The following is a 19,683-nucleotide window of genomic DNA, read 5'->3' on the forward strand; positions in this document are numbered from 1 at the left end:
CCTGTTATAAACCTCAGTGCTCCACGGTCAACTGTGTCCAGTGACTGAAGACACTGAGGAGAGACATTCATATTAACAATGTCCCCAGAGTCCAACGTGGACAAGACAGTCGCCTCAACAAGGCTCAATGGAGTGACCTTCTAGGGTAGTGAAGGGGGTGAAGTCCTAGTAAAGTTCTAATACTTAGTACATACATGTACTAGAACAGTACATAACATGCTATAACATGTGGTTCTGGTTCTCTTTTTGGTTGTAGTTCTGGTGGTGCAGTACCTCCCAGGGCCGCTGGGAGCGCTCTGTGGTTGTAGTTCTGGTGGTGCAGTACCTCCCAGGGCCGCTGGGAGCGCTCTGTGGTTGTAGTTCTGGTGGTGCAGTACCTCCCAGGGCCGCTGGGAGCGCTCTGTGGTTGTAGTTCTAGTGGTGCAGTACCTCTCCAGGCCGCTGGGGGCACTCCGGGCCGCTGCCGGATCGTCCTGCTCTTTAAGGCCGCAGAAGAAGCCGCAGCAGCCGCAGAGAAGAGGAGCGAGCTGTTAGCAGGTGAGCTACATCCAGGCTCTGCAAGGACCGGGTCTGCGGGTCTGCCGCCGGTCCTCGGTCCGGTTCTGCCTCCGCGCTGCAGTGGGTCGCTGCTCGGTTCAGGTCCGGTCCGGTCCGGTTCTTCCTCCCTGGTTCTCAGTCCGCTGCACGTTAGTGGCGCTGCTAGCTGGTTGGTAGCTTCTGTGTCTGTAAACAGACGCACGTCTCTTTTAGTCACCCTGTATACTTTATATATATATACACACCCTGTATACTTTATATATATATATATAAACACCCTGTATACTTTATATATATATACACACCCTGTATACTTTATATATATATATATAAACACCCTGTATACTTTATATATATATACACACCCTGTATACTTTATATATATATATATAAACACCCTGTATACTTTATATATATATACACACCCTGTATACTTTATATATATATACACACCCTGTATACTTTATATATATATATATAAACACCCTGTATACTTTATATATATATACACACCCTGTATACTTTATATATATATATATAGTCACCCTGTATACTTTATATATATATACACACCCTGTATACTTTATATATATATATATATAAACACCCTGTATACTTTATATATATATATACACACCCTGTATACTTTATATATATATACACACCCTGTATACTTTATATATATATATATAAACACCCTGTATACTTTATATATATATATATATAGTCACCCTGTATACTTTATATATATATACACACCCTGTGTACTTTATATATATATATATATATAAACACCCTGTATACTTTATATATATATATATAGTCACCCTGTATACTTTATATATATATACACACCCTGTATACTTTATATATATATATATATACACACCCTGTGTACTTTATATATATATATAGTCACCCTGTATACTTTATATATATATATATAGTCACCCTGTATACTTTATATATATATATATATATATATATATATACACACCCTGTATACTTTATATATATATATAGTCACCCTGTATACTTTATATATATATATATATATAGTCACCCTGTATACTTTATATATATATACACACCCTGTATACTTTATATATATATATAGTCACCCTGTATACTTTATATATATATATATACACACCCTGTATACTTTATATATATATATATATATATATACACACCCTGTATACTTTATATATATATACACACCCTGTATACTTTATATATATATATAGTCACCCTGTATACTTTATATATATATATAGTCACCCTGTATACTTTATATATATATATACACACCCTGTATACTTTATATATATATACACACCCTGTATACTTCATATATATATATATACACACCCTGTATACTTTATATATATATATACACACCCTGTATACTTTATATATATATATATAGTCACCCTGTATACTTTATATATATATATATAGTCACCCTGTATACTTTATATATATATATACACACCCTGTATACTTTATATATATATACACACCCTGTATACTTTATATATATATATAGTCACCCTGTATACTTTATATATATATATAGTCACCCTGTATACTTTATATATATATATATAGTCACCCTGTATACTTTATATATATATATATATACACACCCTGTATACTTTATATATATATATATATATATATAGTCACCCCGTATACTTTATATATATATATACACACCCTGTATACTTTATATATATATATAGTCACCCTGTATACTTTATATATTATATATATATATACACCCTGTATACTTTATATATATATATATATAGACACCTTGTTTACTTTATATATATAGACACCCTGTATACTTTAACTGGGTGACATATATATATATGTATATATGTCACCCAGTTTACAGACCCCCCCCTACGGTCTGATAATTCCCACCTTCTCAGTGGGAAATTCCAGTTCTTGTCCTTGACTGACGAGCTGTCTGTCCATCGGCAGGTCGTCATGGAGACCGTGGACGGCCGTGTTGACAAACAGCCGAGCACCGCACACACCTCTGACCGCGCCGGCTGTCCCGGAGGGGGGAGGAGCCTGTGGAGGAAGACCAGAAGGAGGCGGAGCCCATGAAGACGGTCACATGCCCGCCACCCCGGCGGCGTGCCGCCGCGAAGCGGGCTCAGCGCACACAGCGCGGAAGAGGCGGGGCCCCTCAGAGAAGAGGCGGGGCCAGAAGCTGAAGAGGCGGGGTGGAGTGGCGGAGGAGAAGCGTGAGGGCGTGACGGTGAAGACGGCGTGGAGCGGCGGCAAGCGGCGCTGGGGACAAGAAGCACTACTGCGTGTTCTGCCGGCGGCCGCAGGTGAAGATCGCTCGCCACATGCTGAGGAAGCACGCCGACGAACAGGAAGTGGTCGCCGCCAGCGTCCTGCCGCCCGGTCTAAACAGCGCCAGCTGCTGCTGGAACACCTGCGCTGCCGCGGCAACTACCTGCACAATATCGAGGTCAGTGACCTCACACAGGGCGCCGTGCCTCCACCCGGGTGGAGGTCAGTCTCCAGGTTGATATGAAATTTGTGTCATATTGCTCAGCCCTACTCTAATGGTACTCTGGTGTTCAGTATAGGTGGTATTTAGTACTCTAGTGTTCGGTATTTTGTACTCCAGTGTTCGGCCTCAGTGGTGTTTGGTACTCTGGTGTTCCGTACTCAGGTGTTTGGTACCATAGTGTTTTGTATGGATGTAGTTGGGTACTCTGCGGTTGGGTACTCTGGTGTTGGGTACTCTGGGGTTGGGTACTCTGGGGTTGGGTACTCTGGGGTTCGGTACTCTGGTGTTGGGTACTCTGGGGTTGGGTACTCTGGGGTTGGGTACTCTGGGGTTGGGTATCGGTGGTGTACCGTGGTTCTAAAGCCAACTGTTCCGTCCTCAGGTCATCCGTCAGGGCAGTGGGGAGATCGTCCCGTCTCGCCAGCCGTCCGAGGAGGTGGACGCCAGGAACTACCTGCCGTGTCCGCTCTGCCTGGGCTTCTTCCTGCGCGCCGACCTCTGGAAGCATCAGGTCTCCTGCCGCAAGAAGCTCGCCGTCGACTCCTCCGGCGCCCGCTCCTCCGACCCGTGCAGTGCCGACTCCAACCACAAGTCCAACGGCGAGCCGGCCGAGGACGCCGCCGCCGACCCGTCTGCCGCCGACCCTGGGAACAAGCGGCCGCTGGACTCTGACCCCGGCGCCGATCAGAACGCCGCCGCCGAAGCCGGGTCAAACCAGCCCAGGAAGCGCGCCCGAGTCCAGGCTGCCGCGTCGCGGCTCCTGCCCATCTCCAGCGGGGCGTCGGAGAGCTGCAGCGAGATCCTGCACCGCATGAACCTGGACAACGTGTCGTACCAGGTGGGTGCGCCTGACCAGGGACTGGGGGTTTCCACAACCTCCTGGTCCCGCCCCTCTGTGTTCACCTGGTCTTTGCCCCGCCCCCCTGTGGTCACCTGGTCCTGGCCCCGCCCCTCTGTGTTCACCTGGTCTTTGCCCAACCCCTCTGTGTTCACCCGGTCCTGGCTCTGCCCCTCTGTGTTCACCTGGTCTTTGCCCCGCCCCTCTGTGGTCACCTGGTCCTGGCCCCGCCCCTCTGTGGTCACCTGGTCCTGGCCCCGCCCCTCTGTTAACTCCACCTCTCTGCTGTGTCCAGGTTAAATCTGATTGGCTGATCTGTAAGTATGGGAACAAGCTGATGGGGAACCAGGACGGGGGTCAGAAACGGTACGACTACGTCAGCCAGAAGCTGCGGGAACTCGGCCGCCTGCTCCTGGCCGCAAAGTCCCTGGACTCTGGGATCCAGACCCTCCAGGACCTCCTGGCCCCAGGCCACCTCAGCCTGGCCCTGTCGGCGGCCCGGAAGGCGTCCGGGTACCGGTGGAGCCGCCCCCCACTGGCGGTGAAGACCACGCTCAAGACCATCTGCGAGATCGCCATCGGTGAGAACCTGCAGGACGGAGACTGGGAGTCCGCCGCCAAGACCACAGACTTCTACCACATGCTGGGGAGGGAGTGGGACAACCTGGGCCTCCAGAACCCCGGTCCAGACAAAGGTAGCCCAGATAAAGTCCGGTTCTGGTTCCTTCTCAGGACGCCTGAGAAGAACCGAGTCACCTGGTCTCTGTTGTGGTTCCAGGTGAGCCAGAAGGACCAGAGAAACTGAAGAAACGAGCGATCCAGCTCAGGACCGACAAGGACTTCAGAGCCCAGGGTGAGTCCTGAATCCGACCAGTGTCCAGACCTGTCTGTCTCTCCTCTCTGTCTCCCTCTCTCTCTCTCTCTCACACCTCCGTCTGTCTCCACAGTCCTGTCGAAGACAAGCACCAGACCGTCCCCGGTCCCCCCGGACTCCAGACTGCAGACCCCGGTCTCAGGTGGGTCCACCCTCCGTCCACATCCCAGACTGATCCGGTACCATTGTGGACTCAGTAGTTCACCAGTCCCTCTGTGTTTCAGTCCCCATGGTTCCCAAGAAGGTCCAGAGGCGTCCCTGGTCCAGCGCTGAGAAGGAGGCCATCTGGAGGCAGCTGGGAGTCCACGTTCTAGTCCAGACGGTTCCGGGGAAGGAGGTCTGCCAGCGCTGCCTGGACCTGGAGCCGGTCCTCCGGGGCCGGCACTGGAAGGACATCAAGAACCAGGTCCACAACCAGATCCAGAGCCAGAAGAAGCAGCAGTTCCACGCCCAGATGGACCTGGAGGAGAACCAGCAGGACCAGAACCAGAACCACAAGAAGCAGCCAGACCAGCAGCAACAGAACCCCAGGCCCGTCCTCCCGGACCACCAGGACAAAGACCAGGAGCAGAACCAGAAGACAGTACAGTACCAGCCCCCCCACATGGATCCGCACGAGCCGGACTCTCAGAACCAGAAAAGACCACAGTACCAGGTCCAGATGAACATTCAGAACCAGAAGAAGCAGCTGGACCACCAGGACCACCAGGGCCACCAGGACCACCTCCACATTCACAAGAAGCAGCTGTGCCACCCCCGACTGGACCACCAGGACCACCAGGTCCACCAGGTCCACAAGAAGCAGCTGTACCAGATGGAACCCCTGCAGACCCTGGACCGGGACCAGTCCTTACTGACGGTGCCCCCCTTCGGACCTGACGGGTCCCACCGGGCCACCGGACACCTGTTGCTGGACCGAGAACCCGTCATGGGCCCCTACCCGGTCCTGCACCGGACCCCGGGGCCCCACATGGACCAGCTGCTCTCCAGACCCGCCTGGCCCGAGGACCACTTGACCCAGAACTACCAACTGGGCAGAGGGCTGGGCCGGGACCTGGTCCAGGACATGTCCTCGGGTGGACAGGGACCCGAGCCGCACCCGGGACACGTCCACTTCTGATGGACCGGGACTAGTTTTGACCTAGACCCGGTCTCCTGCAGGTCCCCGAGGACCCGGAACCAGTTTTTAGAACCGGGTCCAGAAAGTTTGGAGGTTCAGTGAAACTTTATTGATAAAATAAACCTGCAGAACCAGAACCAGGGTCAGAACCAGAGTCAGAGAGGACCTGCAGAACCGGAACCAGGGTCGGAGAGGACCTGCAGAACCAGGGTCAGAGAACGGGATCGGACAGGCAGATTGTGGGTCGGGATTCAGACTCTGGTTCTGGTAGGGGGGTAGGGATTCAGGGTTTCTGGTTTCTCTGGTTCTTGTCCAGCCTCTTTAGACCCTCTTCTCTGGACTGTAGAACTCTTTGCATCCTGACCCGGTTCCAGGGCCGGGTTAGACCCAGTTCCAGGTCTGGTCTGGACCCACTTTTGTATTTTGACATGTATTGAACTTTTGTGCTGTCAAGTCCAGGACCCGGTCCCCTGGACCGTCAGGTGTCTGGGCCTGCTGTGAGGTCCAGAACCTGGAAGTGGTCTTGGATTGAGGAACCTGTTCCTTAAAACAAACGTGGTTTCAGGGTCTGGCTCTGAATGAAGTCCCGGGTTCAGGACATCTTCAACCTGGTTCCAGGGTTCAGACGCAGAACCAGGTTGACGAGCTGGTTTAGGTTCCTAGACCTGGAACTGGTCTGGCTTTCCCACCAAGAAGAACCAGGTGCTGGTCAGGTACTAGTACCAGTTCCTATCTGAGCACCGCCAAAGAGTTCCTCCGTCAGGGAGCAACGAGAACCTGGTTCTTCACTGCAGACCTAGTCCCAAGTCTTAACGTACCCCCCCCCCCCCCCCCCCCCCCCCTCAGGTCCCGTTGGTTTGGTCCGGGTCGCTCCATCTAGTCGCCTCGTTGCTCCTGGTTTGTTTCCACGTCTTCCTGCTCTGGCCTCCTTCACTGGAGGGGTGAGAAACACCGGTGTTGTGTCAAGAAGTGATTCCCTGCCAACAAGTGATTTCCTGCCAGAAAGTGATCCTGTGCGGGGGAGTCACTGTGTCTGGAGACTCTGTTCCTGCAGCTTAATGAGGCTCTGCAGCCATAAGGAGGTAGAAACAGGAACCGCTACCCTCAGTCTCCATTCCTGAACGCACATTGAACCAGGGAGGACTTTCAGCTCGTCTTCATGTCTTCTCCCCGTCAGTAATCAATGTTCACCATGTTCGAGTGTTTGACTTGGGTTTTCTTTGTTTTCCTTGTAAAAGAGGATTTACTGACGGCTCTCCTGTAAAATAAAGAGATTATAGCGTTTCTATGGAGAATATCCCGACATGGTACAGTCCAGTGGGTTCCTACGTCACGGCTGTAAATCCTGATTAAAGCGGTCCCCCCGGGGACGCAGGCGGACCAGACGCTGAACCGCCATTTTGAAATGTGGAGTGAACATGGTCCGAGTAGGCCGGAGAAAAACATGGCGTCATAGTAGCTCACTTGTCCTCCAGGTCTGGTGAGGCAGCAGGGGGCGCTCCGCGAGGAGACGCTCCTCAGAACCTCTTCATTATGAAGACAGACCGTAGGTTCCTCAGGAACCACTAAACAAACTACTGCTTTCAGCTGGGAGTTTAGTCATGTGACTTTAATCAGGGTTTACCTCGGTGGTCCAGCAGGAGACGCCATCGAGGTTCAGGTCAGACTAGATGGACCCGGACCAAACCACTGGAACAGTCCGTCTCCTGGTTCCTGGATCCTGCCGGTGCTATGTTGGTGGAACCAGTGAGGTGATGACCAGGTTCTACTGGTTCTACTGGTTAACGGTGGGATAAGAACCGCTTCTTTGGAGCTGCTCATTAAGAACTGAACTAGAACCTGAACTAACCCTATGTGGTTCCAGAGCTGGAACCTGAAACCAGTCCCGGGTTCAGAATGCGGTTCCAGAGCTGGTTCCAGGTTCAAGTGGTGGAATCAGGTTTCCAAGACCAGCAGCCAGACCCAAACCCGGGTTCAGAAGCAAGAACCAGCGTTCTGAGTCTTGGCAGCCTGGAACCTTGGCCAGGGGCCTTCAGGTCTGTCCAGGACCCAGACCTGGACCTTGGGCTCTTGTGGAACCTGGTCCGACCAGGACCCAGACCTCCAGGTCCTGCAGCAGAACCAGAAAGGGTCCTTGTGTGGTCGTCTGTATTTTAACCAATCACCTGTTGGTGTTCTTGTCTGTCGTTGTCGTCATGGTAACCGGTGGTGGTCTGTGGAGTCGTTGCAGCGTGTGGCCAGTAGAGGGCAGCGCTGCTCTAAGTTTCTATCGCAGTATAAAACCACTTTTATACCTCAGTCTCCTTCCTTCGTCCACTTCCTGTTCCCGGGTCCAGGACCGGACCAGGTCCAGTCTGTGGTAGCAGGTCTGAGTGAAACCAGGACTTCCAAATGGTTCCGGTCCTCTTCATGTAGCCCAGGAAGTTCCACACACCGCCGCCGAGTCAGAGTTCCCTGTTAAAATTCATTCTGCGTTCCTCACACTGTGTTCCCATTGGTTAGAGGGGGGGAAGGGGGCGGGGCCTAAAGCAGCTTCGGCTGGATTCAAGTCGACGTCAAGGAATCATCGGGGATCGTTTGGTCCGGACTGATGGTCTGAAGAGGGACGAGGTCATCGGGGATCGTTTGGTCCAGACTGATGGTCTGAAGAGGGACGAGGTCATCGGGGATCGTTTGGTCCAGACTGATGGTCTGAAGAGGGACGAGGTCATCGGGGATCGTTTGGTCCGGACTGATGGTCTGAAGAGGGACGAGGTCATCGGGGATCGTTTGGTCCGGACTGATGGTCTGAAGAGGGACGAGGTCATCGGGGATCGTTTGGTCCAGACTGATGGTCTGAAGAGGGACGAGGTCATCGGGGATCGTTTGGTCCAGACTGATGGTCTGAAGAGGGACGAGGTCATCGGGGATCGTTTGGTCCGGACTGATGGTCTGAAGAGGGACGAGGTCATCGGGGATCGTTTGGTCCAGACTGATGTTGGTACGTTTCACTTTGTGTTGAAGTTTGTTCCTGAATGTCTCAGTCCTCAGTCGCTCTGGCAAAACTGGTCCTGGAAGACCTGGTCCAGACGAGTCCTGGAAGACCTGGTCCTGGAAGAGCTGGTGGGACACAGACGGAGAGAAAGAGAGAGGGAGGGACACAGAGAGGGAGGGGGGAACCAGACAGAGAGAGAGAGGGGGGACAGACGGAGAGAAAGAGGGGGACAGACGGAGAGAGGGAGGGACACAGATAGAGAGAGGGAGGGACACACAGCCTGCAAGGGGCGGGATCCGGATGCGGGAGGAGCTCAGTGATTTGCTTAGTGTGTGTGACGTCATAAGTTGACGGGCACCGCTGTGACGCTCTCTTCTCGCTCTATCTCTTCTCTCTCTCTCTCCTCTCGCTCTCTCTTTCCTTCTCTCGCTCTCTCCCTATCCTCTCTCTCTCTCTCTTTCTCTCTCTCCGTCGCTCCTCATCGATCACTGATCGATCGTCGCTCCCTCCTCGGTGTTGATCAGTACTGTGTCGCGGGGCGGCGGGAGGCTCGAGCGGTCAGAGCGAGAAGGTCGCGCGCCGTCAGCCCTCCATCTTCATCCTCCACCTCTCCTCCTCCTCCTCATCCTCTCCGCCTCCATCATGTCCGGCAGCAAGGAGGAGGACCGCAAAGGCTCGAGCGAGTGGCGGGAATTCTTCTGGAACCCGCGAACTCACGAGCTGCTGGGCCGGACCGCCACGAGCTGGGGTGAGTCCGGGTTCTGCAGACCCTCCACCGTGTCCCCCCCCCCCCCCCCCCCCCCCCCCCCCGGTCGCTACCAACCCCCTCCCCCTCCCTCCACTTGCTGGTCTGTTCTGAGTGTTTTGGTTTGTGTTTATAGTTTTGTGTTTCAAGTGTCTTTAAAAAGCTCCAGCAGGTCACATGACCCCCCCCCCCCCCCCACCGGGTCAGGTCCAGTCTAATCCAGGTTTACACGACCAGAGTCCAGACCTGGGAGGAACTGGACTCTGACAAGACTTATACATAGATTGCATGTCGCTACATTACAACAAAGATGGAGGATAGCATGTAGCATGTTGCTACAGGACTACAAACATGGAGAATAGCATGTAGCATGTTGCTACAGGACTACAAACATGGATGATAGCATGTAGCATGTTGTTCCAGGACAACAAACATGGAGGGTAGCATGTTGCTACAGGACTACAAACATGGAGGATAGCATGTAGCATGTTGCTTCAGGACTACAAACATGGAGGATAGCATGCTGTTCCAGGACTACAAACATGGAGAATAGCATGTTGCTACAGGACTACAAACATGGAGGATAGCATGTTGCTACAGGACTACAAACATGGAGGATAGCATGTAGCTACAGGACTACAAACATGGAGGATAGCATATAGCATGTTGCTACATCACTACAAACATGGAGGATAGCATGTTGCTACAGGACTACAAACATGGAGAATAGCATGTTGCTACAGGACTACAAACATGGAGGATAGCATGTTGCTACAGGACTACAAACATGGAGGATAGCATGTAGCTACAGGACTACAAACATGGAGGATAGCATATAGCATGTTGCTACATCACTACAAACATGGAGGATAGCATGTTGCTACAGGACGACAAACATGGAGGGTAGCATTTAGCATGTCGCTACATTACTATAGACATGGAGGGTAGCATGTTGCTACAGGACAACAAACATGGAGGATAGCATGTAGCATATTGCTACAGGACTACAAACATGGAGGATACCATGTCGTTCCAGGACTACAAACATGGAGGGAAGCATGTAGCTCAAGGACTACAAATATGGAGGATAGCATGTAGCTCAAGGACTACAAACATGGAGAATAGCATGTAGCATGTTGCTACCGGACTACAAACATGGAGGATAGCATGTAGCTCAAGGACTACAAACATGGAGAATAGCATGTAGCATGTTGCTACACGACTACAAATATGGAGGATAGCATGTAGCAACTAGCTACTGGACTACAAACATGGAGGATAGCGTGTAGCATGTCGCTACAGGACTACAAATATGGAGGATAGCATGTAGCAACTAGCTACTGGACTACAAACATGGAGGATAGCGTGTAGCATGTCGCTACAGGACTACAAACATGGAGGATAGTGTCTTAAATCACACAGATTATTCTTCCTAATAATTTAACAACACAGTTATAAAACATGTTTGGTCATTAACAAAATATTTGCTGGTGAATAATAAAAGGCTAGCTTTACACACACACACACACACACACACACACACACACACACACACACACACACACACACACACATAATCTCTCAGTGATGCTCGCTCGTCCTCTGTCAGCCATGTCCTGTGTGAAGGTCACTCTCTATTTATAATCTGAGACTCTTAAAGGAGAACACACCAATTAGTGTGTGTGTGTGTGTGTGTGTGTGTGTGTGTGTGTGTGTGTGTGTGTGTGTGTGTGTGTGTGTGTGTGTGTGTGTGTGTGTGTGTGTGTGTGTGTGTGTGTGTGTGTGTGTGTGTGTGTGTGTGTGTGTGTGTGTGAGACCCACTCACACTCGTCTATCAAAGTGGTCTGAAGGTTTTCAGGTTTTACATAACTCGTTCTGATGATGTCATAACTCCCATAATGCACCAGCACACTGGATGTTTGGCCTTCATGAGACACACACACACAATAAACGATGAGTATGTGTTAATCTGGATTAAACAGACGGGCGAGTTTGATTGGACGATAATCCACACACACACAGACATACACACTGTCTTAAAGGGACAGTACAGGGTTTTATCCATGAGACTAAAATGTCCAACAACCCAAAACATCACAGACTGAACAAAACCTGGTCTCTGTTTGTCTGGTTCTTCCTGGTTCTTCCTGGTCCCTCCAGGCCCCCCCAGGTCCTTCCAGGCCCCCCCAGGTCCTTCCAGGCCCCTGGTCCGACAGGTTAATCTGTTACTCAGGAGACGTTTGATGACATTAAGTTTGTCTGAGGAACCTTTAACAGGTTCAGTCTTCAGGTCTGGATTATGGAGGGTCAGTCTGAGGCTGGATCAGGACTGACCTGGACCTTCAAGGTCCCTTGAACACCTTGAGGAACCTGGAGGAACCTGGGGACAGATTGGATCATCAACAGACAAAGGTCCTGGAATTAATCCAGAGTGTCCAGGAGGTTTCAAAGACCTGCTGGAGATCCAGGAGGAGGTTTCAAAGACCTGCTGGAGGTTCGGAGGAGGTTTCAAAGACCTGCTGGAGGTTCAGGAGGAGGTTTCAAAGACCTGGAAGAGGTCCTGGAGGAGGTTTGATGGACCTGGAGGAGGCTTGAAGGACCCGCTGGAGGTTCAGGGGGTGGTTTCAAGGACCTGGAGGAGGTCCAGGAGGAGGTTTGATGGACCTGGAGGAGGTCCTGGAGGAGGTTTGAAGGACCTCACATCTGGAGAACGTCTCAGCTCCTCAGTTCTCATCGCCGTGGTAACAGCTGATTGAGAGTGATCACGTTTCAAAGATAAAAATGATGAATCAACAGACTTCAAAGAGAAAAGAGTGAAAGAACAGATCAGGGCCGTCCCCCCCCCCCACCTCCCCCCCCCCATCCCCCCCGTCCCCCTCCATTGAAACTAGATGTAGGTCATCAGCAGGGGGCGGGGCTTAGCACGAGGATTATGAGGATGACATTAAGAAGAGGAGGAGGGGATGTTCTGCTGGATGTGATGACTCCCCCCCCCCCCCCCCCCCCCCCCCCCCAGGCCTCATCCTGCTCTTCTACCTGGTCTTCTACCTGTTCCTGGCGGGGATGTTCACTCTCACCATGTACGTCATGCTGCTGACGCTGGACGACTACAAGCCCACCTGGCAGGACCGCCTGGCCACACCTGGTGAGCAAATCAAACACCCCCACACCAGCGTGTGATTGGCTGACGCCAGCGTGTGATTGGCTGAAGGCAGCGTGTGATTGGCTGACGGGTCGTCCTGTTCCAGGGATGATGATCCGTCCGAAGGGCGACCAGCTGGAGATCACCTTCTCCGTCTCCAGCACAGAGACCTGGGACGGCTTCGTCGACAACCTCAACTCCTTCCTGGCCCGTAAGACGCCGCCTTACTAACATGATCAATGATTGATGATGTCATCGATCGGTTCAATCACCGTCTGTCTCCACCTGTCTGTCTGCAGCGTACAACGACAGCGACCAGGCCCAGTCCAACGACAACTGTCCACCTGATCAATACTTCATCCAGGAGGACAGTGGAGAGGTCTCACCTGTCTCTCTAACCTGTCTATCACTCTCACCTGTCTCCCTCTCACCTGTCTCCCTCTCACCTGTCCCCCTCTCACCCGTCCCCCTCTCACCTGTCCCCCTCTCAACTGTCTCTCTAACCTGTCTATCTCTCTCACCTGTCCCCCTCTCAACTGTCTCTCTAACCTGTCTATCTCTCTCACCTGTCCCCCTCTCACCCGTCCCCCTCTCACCTGTCCCCCCCAGGTGAGGAACAACCCCAAGCGTTCCTGTCAGTTCAATCGCACCATGTTGGAGGAATGTTCAGGGATTTCAGATCGTTTCTATGGTTACAGCCGAGGTCAACCCTGCGTCCTGCTCAAGCTCAACCGGGTGTGTGGGGGTGTGGGTGTGGGTGGGGGTGTGGGGGTGTGGGTGTGGGTGGGTGTGGGTGGGGGTGTGGGTGTGGGTGGGGGTGGGCGTTGGTGGGGGTGTGGGTGTGGGTGGGGGTGTGGATGTGGGTGTGGATGTGGGTGGGCGTTGGTGGGGGTGGGGGTGGGGATGTGGGTGTGGGTGGGGTGTGGATGTGGGTGTGGGTGGGTGTGGATGTGGGTGGGCGTTGGTGGGGGTGGGGGTGTGGGGGTGTTACTCACCCTCCGTTGTGTTTCCAGGTGATCGGTTTGTTGCCAGGTAAAGACGGTCAGTCACCTTATATCACCTGTGGAGCCAAGGTGAGACCCTGTACCTGTCTCTGTCTGTCTGTCTGTCTGTGTCTGTCTGTACCTGTACCTGTCTGTCTGTACCTGTCTGTCTTCATGTGTCTCCTGTCTGTCCTCAGAGTTACAAAGTGGGGAAGGACGAGTGGGTAAGAGTCTGGGACTGTAGTAGTCAGTGGACCTGCAGGACCTGGACCAGAACCAGGTCCAGGTTGTGGTCCAGGTCCAGTCCCTGTAGAGTTCAGTACAGACCCAGTAGACTCCGTAGACCAGGACCACCAGATGTGTCTCAGGCTTCGTTTCCATGGCAACGGCACAAACACTGGAACCATGTAGTTTCCATGTTGGCCACTAGATGGTGTTTGTTTTGGAATGAAAACACACACACACACACACACACACACACACAGAGCAGAGAAAGCATCCGCTATCAACATGAACCCGGTCCGGGACCCAGACCAGAGTTTCAGAACTTGTTTCCAGTGACTCTGAGCTCCGTTGTCGTGGAAACAGACTCCCAAAACAGTTGAAGTGGTTGTCGTGGAAACGAGCTGAAATATGAGCTGATGCTAATGCTAATGTGTGTTCAGAGGGAGGACAGCGACAAGATCGGACCTCTGGCTTATTTTCCCCCCAACGGAACCTTCAACCTCATGTACTACCCCTACTACGGCCGGAGAGCCCAGGTAACTGAGTACACCTGCATGTACACTAGTAACTGAATAAACCTGCAACTACACTAGTAACTGAGTACACCTGAAACTACACTAGTAACTGAGTACACCTGCATGTACACTAGTAACCGAGTACACAATGTGCGGAGGGCCCAGCTTACTGAGTATGGTATGGTACTGTATGGTACGATATGGTATGGTATGGTACGGTATGGTACAGTACGGTATGGTACAGTACGGTATGGTATGGTACGGTATGGTATGGTACAGTATGGTATGGTACGGTATGGTACAGTATGGTACAGTATGGTACAGTACGGTATGGTACAGTATGGTACGGTATGGTACGGTATGGTATGGTACAGTACGGTATGGTACAGTACGGTATGGTACGGTATGGTATGGTACAGTATGGTATGGTATGGTACAGTATGGTATGGTACAGTACGGTATGGTACAGTATGGTATGGTACGGTATGGTACAGTATGGTATGGTACAGTATGGTACAGTACGGTATGGTACAGTATGGTATGGTACAGTACGGTATGGTACAGTACGGTATGGTACGGTATGGTATGGTACAGTATGGTATGGTACAGTATGGTATGGTACAGTACGGTATGGTACAGTATGGTATGGTACAGTACGGTATGGTACAGTACGGTATGGTATGGTACAGTACGGTATGGTACGGTATGGTACAGTATGGTATGGTACAGTATGGTACAGTACGGTATGGTACGGTTGTAACGACCCCGACGTGGGAGGAAACATATTTAGGACACGGGAGACAAGGCATTAGTTTTTAACCGTTTAGTTTATTGTCTTTGAGTTGTTCTCGCCCATAAGACCTCGTCCACTTGTCCAAAGAGACTAAACAAACCAGGAACAGGGAAAGTGTAACGGAAAGACACGTGACTGTCCTGTCAAACTAAACAAACGGGTGCAGCAATGACCCAACCCTGTCCAGGGCCGCAGAACCAGTACCGACACCGGGCTAAGAAAGAAAACACAAACCCAGACTAGAGCCAGACTAGACCCCAACAACACCCAGACTAGAGCCAGACTAGACCTAGACTAGACCCTGACTAGACCCCGACGACACCCAGACTAGACCTAGACTTGACCCTGACTAGACCCAGACTAGACCCCGAAGACACCCAGACTAAACCTAGACTTGACCTCAACTAGACCTAGACCCCGACTAGAGCCAGACGAGACCCAGACTAGACCCAGACGACACTCCGACTTGACCCAGACTAGAGCCAGACTAGACCTAGAATAGACCCAGACTTGAGTAAGACTAGAGCTAGACTAGACCCAGACTAGACTTAGACTAGACCCAGACTAGACCCAGACTTGACCCAGACTAGACCTAGACTTGACCCCGACTAGACCCCGAAAACACCCAAACTAGACCTAGACTTGACCCCGACTAGACCCCGAAAACACCCAAACTAGACCTAGACTTGACCCCGACTAGAGCCAGACTAGACCCCGACGACACCCAGACCCTGACTAGACCCAGACTAGAGCCCGACTAGACCCAGACTAGACCTAGACTTGACCCAGACTAGACCCCGAAGACACCCAGACTAAACCTAGACTTGACCCCGACTAGACCTAGACTAGACCCCGACTAGAGCCAGCAGCCAATCAGTAGACGGCTGCTTTGTAGCTCCGCCTTCCTCAGTGCTGGGTCCCTCATCAGAGGGTGACTACCACTTTGTCAGTGGAGACGCAGGAAAACCTGAACCGGTACAAGAAGTGCAGTGGGACCACGGCTTAACTGAGTACACATGGAACTGAGTACACATGGAACTGAGTACACATGGAACTGAGTATACTGTCTCACGGTGAGGTCAATGTCTCACGGTGAGGTCACTGTCTCACGGTGAGGTCACTGTCTCACGGTGAGGTCACTGTCTCACGGTGCGTTCGCTGTCTCACGGTGCGTTCGCTGTCTCACGGTGTGTTTGCTGTCCCAGGTGAACTACACCCAGCCGCTGGTGGCCGTGAAGTTCCTGAACGCCTCGCTGAACACGGACATCAACGTTGAGTGTAAAGTGACGTCCAACACGCTGGCAGACGGCGGCGAGCGGGACAAGTTCGCCGGACGGGTGTCCTTCAAGTTGCGCATCAACGACAACTAGAACACACACACACACACACACACACACACACACACACACACACACACACACACACACACACACACACACACACACACTTACACTTGAAAGCTGCACTCTTCCAGATGTTTCAAACTGTCCTGATGTGTTTTTTTTTCTTGTTGTTGTATCCCAAGTTATCCAGTCGTGATGCGTTCAGGGACCTGGTCAGTGACGTGTTAACAGCCTGACCGGTCTAATCAATACAAGCTTCGTGGTGCGTTCACTGACCGGTCCCGTGGTGCGTTCACTGACCGGGGTCGTGGTACGTTCACTGACCGGGGTCGCGGTGCGTTCACTGACCGGTCCCGTGGTGCGTTCACTGACCAGTCCCGTGGTGCGTTCACTGACCGTGTAGTTTAATGCCATGTGATCATCAGTGCAGCTGTAACTCAAACACGTCGGCCAATCAGCACGCACTCAGGCTGTGATGTCACCGCCTCAGAGGACACACGAGACGTTCACGTCCTCCGATCGATCAGTTGATGGATGTATTGATTGATCTGCACGAGTCACTGAGTTCTACCCGTTTATTATTTATCTATTTATTTATTTATTCTTTGTACGTTTCTATTTGTTCTTGTCTTGTTTGTTTGTTTACGTTCTTTATTGCGACTCTTCGTTTACATTGAGCTCTTCATCAGTCGACGGCGGATCGGGTCTGAAACCAAAACCAGGTCCCGGGGATCTGATGTGGAACTGGTTCATCAGGGTCTGATCAGAGACCTGGTCCCACTGGATCAAACTAAACGCTCCGGTTTAGTGGCCAGAGACCAGCGCTGGCCCCGCCCCCCCCCCAGCCGACAGCCAATAAGGCAGGAGCTTCGGTAGCCATGGCAACAGTGTTTGCGTCATTTCCTGTATTTTACAGAGTCGCTGCAGCTGATTGGCTGATCAGGTAGTTAGATTAGTTAGTGCTGAGTCAGCGAGGTTAGTGGTTTGTTTGTGTTTACTATTGATTTGTTTACATGTTTGTTTTGTTTACTGCCGTCTCCGCATGACAACACACACACACACAGGTCACCTGTCAATCACTCTGTCATGCCAGTAGAAAGGGCCCCCCCCCCCCCCCCCACCTGCTCTCCACCAATCGTCTTCCTTAAAGAGCGACCAGCCAATCAGGCGGTCCCGCTGTGGCGTCATGTGACCTGTTTGTGATTGGTCCAAACTCTCCCGCCTGAACAACAAATTCCCGTAAATGAAGAAGAAATAAATAAAGTTTTAAAATCCAAAGGGTTCTGTGGTAAACCGAGTTTTTCTACCCAGTGTTTTGATTTCCCACCGTCCCTGAAGGCAACACACCCAGACTGCAGAGAAACTACTGCAGGAGGTGGAGGAGGAGGAGGAGCTGCAGGTGGAGGAGCTGGGAAAGAAGAAGTGGAGGAGGAGGAGGAGCTGCAGGTGGAGGAGCAGGAGGAGCTGCAGGTGGAGGAGGAGGAACTGCAGGTGGAGGAGCAGGAGGAGCTGCAGGTGGAGGAGCTGGGAAAGAAGAAGAGCAGGAGGTGGAGGAGCCAGCGAGGAACCTCCCCACACTCCACTGCTCCACCGTCTTGGTGGTTCCAGAGGTTCTAGAATCAAGTTTTCTTCTTCTTTCTCTTTGGGACATTTTGTTTGTTTGTTCCAAAGAAATCAATCTTCCATTTTGAGTTCACGTTCTCTTTGCATCTTGCATTTCCACTTGATTAAAGAACTTTAGGTTCTGGCCCAGAACCCAGTGACCGGGCCCAGAACCAGTCACTGGGTGTCCGGGCCCAGAACCTAGTGACTGGGTGACCGGGCCCTTAACCTAGTGACCGGGCCCAGAACCAGTCACTGGGTGACCGGGCCCAGAACCAGTTGAGGTGTTAACTAGTGTTTACTGTGCACGTGATGGACACCTGACCAGGTGGGTTCCTCAAGGTTCTCTAATAGAGGATGTTCTTTATTCACTGAACACAAACGGCTGTGGTGTAGAACCCCATAGAGCCCTGGAGCGCCATCAAGAGGAGAACACAGGTAACGACTCAACACAACTGGGTCTTTTTAATGAGCAGCTCAGAATTCGGTTCTCCGGGTTCTCCGGGTTCTCCAGTTATATGAAGATATTGGACATCCCCGGGAGGACCTTTAAATACAGAGGCAGCTGGACCTCCACCATGTTGAGAAGGAGAAGGTCTCATCACACTTTGTATTCGGTCCAGTTGGGTTGCAAGATTCTGGGAACTTTCAAAGTTGGAAACTTTCCATGGGAATTAACAGGAACCCCACTCCTCCATCACACGGAGGATAAATCAGAGCCTGGAAGACACAGGTCAGGTAAGTTTTATAATACTATTAGGTAAATATATTTGATCTATAATGGTATTACTGTTTAACTTGTAAAAATTATACTGGGGGGAGTTTTACCTTTTGATTGGGTGGGGGGAGTTTTACCTTTTGATTGGGTGGAGGTGTTTTACCTTTTGATTGGGTGGGGGGAGTTTTTGTTCAAGAATTAAAACTAAAGTTCTACTCAAATAAATCAGTTGAATTGTATTTTACATGAATATTTGCTGATGACAAAACAAATATTTACAGTTATGGTTGTATATGATACAGTTTGTTTAAATTACCACCAATTTCCAGTTAATCCCCTTAAATTCCCAATAATTCCCGTAAATTCCCATAGAAAGTTTCCAATTTGGAATATTTCAAAGATTCCCCCGCTTAACTTCCCAGAGAAAGTTTCTGGAAATTTACCGGAACGTTTCCGCCCCTTTGCGACCGCAGTGGTCATCCTTGCTTTGGGAGTGAAAGACAAAGTCCCCCCCCAGTCCGGGACATTTTGACCCCCCTGACACCAGCAGGGCCGTTGCAGTCTGTCTCTGGTCTACTCAGGGTTTCTGACTGAAGTACTTCGGTCTGTCTTCATTACCTTTGGTAGCTTGACCTCGTCTCGGCAGGACGGTCTGTGTCTCCTCTGTCTCCCTGGGACGATGGTAATGTGTGTGTTTGGCTGATACATGTAGAACCTGTTAAATCAGAGGAGTAA

The 19,683-nt window shown here is 51.1% G+C and overlaps 2 protein-coding genes across 4 annotated transcripts; both read left to right on the forward strand.

Annotated features, from left to right (window-relative positions):
- The first annotated feature begins 515 nt into the window (after positions 1–515).
- LOC308123668 (uncharacterized protein) lies at positions 516–6,660 on the forward strand. The gene is made up of 7 exons (XM_080486273.1): positions 516–537; positions 2,530–3,031; positions 3,459–3,914; positions 4,210–4,609; positions 4,693–4,767; positions 4,862–4,930; positions 5,013–6,660. The coding sequence occupies exons 2-7, from the start codon at positions 2,669–2,671 to the stop codon at positions 5,906–5,908; spliced, it is 2,259 nt and encodes a 752-aa protein (XP_080342399.1). The 5' UTR covers positions 516–537; positions 2,530–2,668; the 3' UTR covers positions 5,909–6,660.
- Positions 6,661–8,673: 2,013 nt separating this feature from the next.
- Positions 8,674–17,924, forward strand: atp1b2a (ATPase Na+/K+ transporting subunit beta 2a). Of its 3 annotated transcripts, XM_080486283.1 has the most exons (10): positions 8,674–8,888; positions 9,407–9,630; positions 12,644–12,772; positions 12,876–12,980; positions 13,069–13,148; positions 13,379–13,504; positions 13,783–13,842; positions 13,950–13,976; positions 14,418–14,513; positions 16,491–17,924. In XM_080486283.1, exons 2-10 carry the CDS (start codon positions 9,525–9,527, stop codon positions 16,653–16,655), a joined length of 894 nt encoding a protein of 297 aa, XP_080342409.1. In that variant the 5' UTR covers positions 8,674–8,888; positions 9,407–9,524; the 3' UTR covers positions 16,656–17,924. The 3 variants fall into 3 exon arrangements, with proteins under 3 accessions (XP_080342409.1, XP_080342408.1, XP_080342410.1); XM_080486282.1 differs by lacking the exon at positions 8,674–8,888 and having other exon boundaries at positions 9,232–9,630; XM_080486284.1 differs by lacking the exons at positions 8,674–8,888; positions 13,950–13,976 and having other exon boundaries at positions 9,232–9,630.
- The last annotated feature ends 1,759 nt before the right edge of the window (positions 17,925–19,683 follow it).

This window comes from Lipophrys pholis (assembly GCF_963383615.2).
Source record: "Lipophrys pholis genome assembly, chromosome: 18".
Taxonomy (NCBI): Eukaryota; Metazoa; Chordata; class Actinopteri; order Blenniiformes; family Blenniidae; genus Lipophrys; species Lipophrys pholis.